The sequence below is a fragment of the Atractosteus spatula genome, chromosome 2 (assembly GCF_055471065.1).
Source record: "Atractosteus spatula isolate fAtrSpa1 chromosome 2, fAtrSpa1.hap1, whole genome shotgun sequence".
Classification (NCBI taxonomy): Eukaryota; Metazoa; Chordata; class Actinopteri; order Semionotiformes; family Lepisosteidae; genus Atractosteus; species Atractosteus spatula.
In genome coordinates this window covers 73,135,385-73,137,516 of record NC_142707.1, presented here as the reverse complement: position 1 = coordinate 73,137,516, position 2,132 = coordinate 73,135,385, and the positions used below count along the sequence as shown (strand labels likewise).

Sequence of the window (2,132 nt, the reverse complement as noted above, 5' to 3'; positions counted from 1 at the left end):
CTGGATCTGTACAACACACAAGTTACACTATGTATAAACTTTCACATGGGTGTCCCAGAGGCCTAACTACTAAAAAAAACAGACTGTTACCAAGAGTTCAAACTCTTGTTCAATGACTACAAGAGCCAAAATAAGAGAAGCTGCCTTCTGACCTAAATAGAATACGACCTGCAGTTAAATCTCTCTCTCTGAACCCAGAAGCCGCCAAATGAATGAATCTCCCTATTCTAAAAATACATCTTCTTACTGGGAAAAGCCATTTGTAACTGGTAGATTCTTTGATTCTTTATACAGGAAATCAGAGTTCCCTAAAACCACAGAATAGCAAGCTCTCTTAACAAGGTTTAAATACTTAGATCCACTACATCTCACCAAACATCCCCTTGCTTTGAAGCTGTTGACATAAACATGGTTCCCCATTGTATCTATAGGTTCACTTCATAACACATAATTATCTTTTTCCTTCATTAATTCAGAGACCCTATTTAATTTATTTTATAATATCTGGTTTAGCGTAAAGTTCCATCTTTTTTATAGTCTTTTTATGTTTAATCTCACTGCACTCTGAGGATGTGGGCTGCACTCTAGGCTCCACACATAACCCCAGGACAACAGGTGTCATTAGAAAAACAGAACACACATCCACACTTACTAGCACCAGGAGGGGCCAGTAAGAATTTATATAAATGTCATACTAACATGAAATGTTTTACAGACGCTGATAGAAGTCAAAGATATCAGTGCTGTTCTAATTATTATAGACAGGGTCTATGTTTTTTTTATATTTAAATTCTGATATTTTAAGTATACATAAGTAAGCATTATTATACATTTCAATGGAAGTTACAGAATTTGAACCAGTGCAGTATTGTTTTCAGACTTACAACTCATCCTGTACTAAGGAAGTGCGATCTACAGCTGTTTATATGATCATGTATATTTCTGCAGTGGCAGTGGTGGTGCTGACAGTGTGTGGAAACCTGGTGGTGATTATTTCTATCTCTCACTTCAAGCAGCTCCACACACCAACCAACTTCCTCGTGCTCTCTCTTGCTGTGGCGGACTTACTAATAGGAATAATTGTGATGCCTTTCCAATTAATTGTGCTAATAGAAACATGTTGGTATTTTGGAGACATATTTTGCATAATTTACAAAACATTTCACTCTGTGCTCACTTCTGTTTCTGTTAATAATGTTGCATGCATATCGATTGATCGTTATTTTGCTGTTTGTTACCCCTTCATTTATTCTACTAAACTAATAACTAACATAACATGGTCAATTATTTTATTTAATTGGTTTTTATCTCTGCTATACAATTTGGCTCTTGTTTATTTTAATGGAAATATCAGTAGTGCTGAACTCAATACTTGTCTAGGAGACTGTTTGTTTGTAATGAGTGAAATATGGGGAATAGTTGATTTAATAATTGTATTTATCCTGCCTTGTTCTGTAATGGTTGCCCTCTATGTGAACATTTTTGTAGTAGCTAGAAGACATGCAAAATTAATCAACTGTGTAACAGCACACGATAATTCTGCAAATGAAAGAAAAAGTAAACTAACTACAACGTCTGAAAGAAAAGCTGCTAAAACATTAGGGATTGTAGTTTTTGTTTTTCTCTTGTGTTTGGTGCCATATTATATCTGCAGTATTGTTTATGAAAAAGTTAATATTTCTTCTTCTTCTGTAGTTATTAATTTTCTGTGTTGGCTGATGTTTTTTAATTCTTCTATCAATCCCATTATTTATGCTCTGTTTTACTCCTGGTTTCAGAAATCTGTGAAATTAATTGTAACATTGAAGATTTTTAACCCAGCATCATCTTTGATCAACCTGTTTCCAGAAACCTTGTAAAAATAGCAACTTAATCTGCGGCCGAAAACCTCAAGTACTGTATATGAATTTTCTTGCTCCAGAAAACACACCAGCTATTTTTGTTGTTGTTGATTTAGTGGCTTTTTTATCATTGGATTGTATTTGACATATTCATCATACATCCCACGGCACTGTGGTAAAACCAAAATTACTCATGTTGTAAAAAACATACTCAAACTTTATTTTTCTATATTCTGGAAAAGAAAGTTTCAAATAATCATTTCTGACGTCTAATAATGTTATAAATGTGCA

At 34.0% G+C, this 2,132-nt stretch overlaps 1 protein-coding gene across 1 annotated transcript; it reads left to right on the top strand.

Annotated features, from left to right (window-relative positions):
• The first annotated feature begins 836 nt into the window (after positions 1-836).
• LOC148840208 (trace amine-associated receptor 13c-like) lies at positions 837-1,859 on the top strand. Its single transcript, XM_088906733.1, has one exon. It carries the CDS (start codon positions 837-839, stop codon positions 1,857-1,859), a length of 1,023 nt encoding a protein of 340 aa, XP_088762859.1.
• Positions 1,860-2,132: the final 273 nt, after the last annotated feature.

What these genes read in the sequence shown, in the direction of transcription:
- LOC148840208 (XM_088906733.1), top strand. Translation starts at nt 837, where the DNA reads ATGGAAGTTACAGAATTTGAACCAGTGCAGTATTGTTTTCAGACTTAC.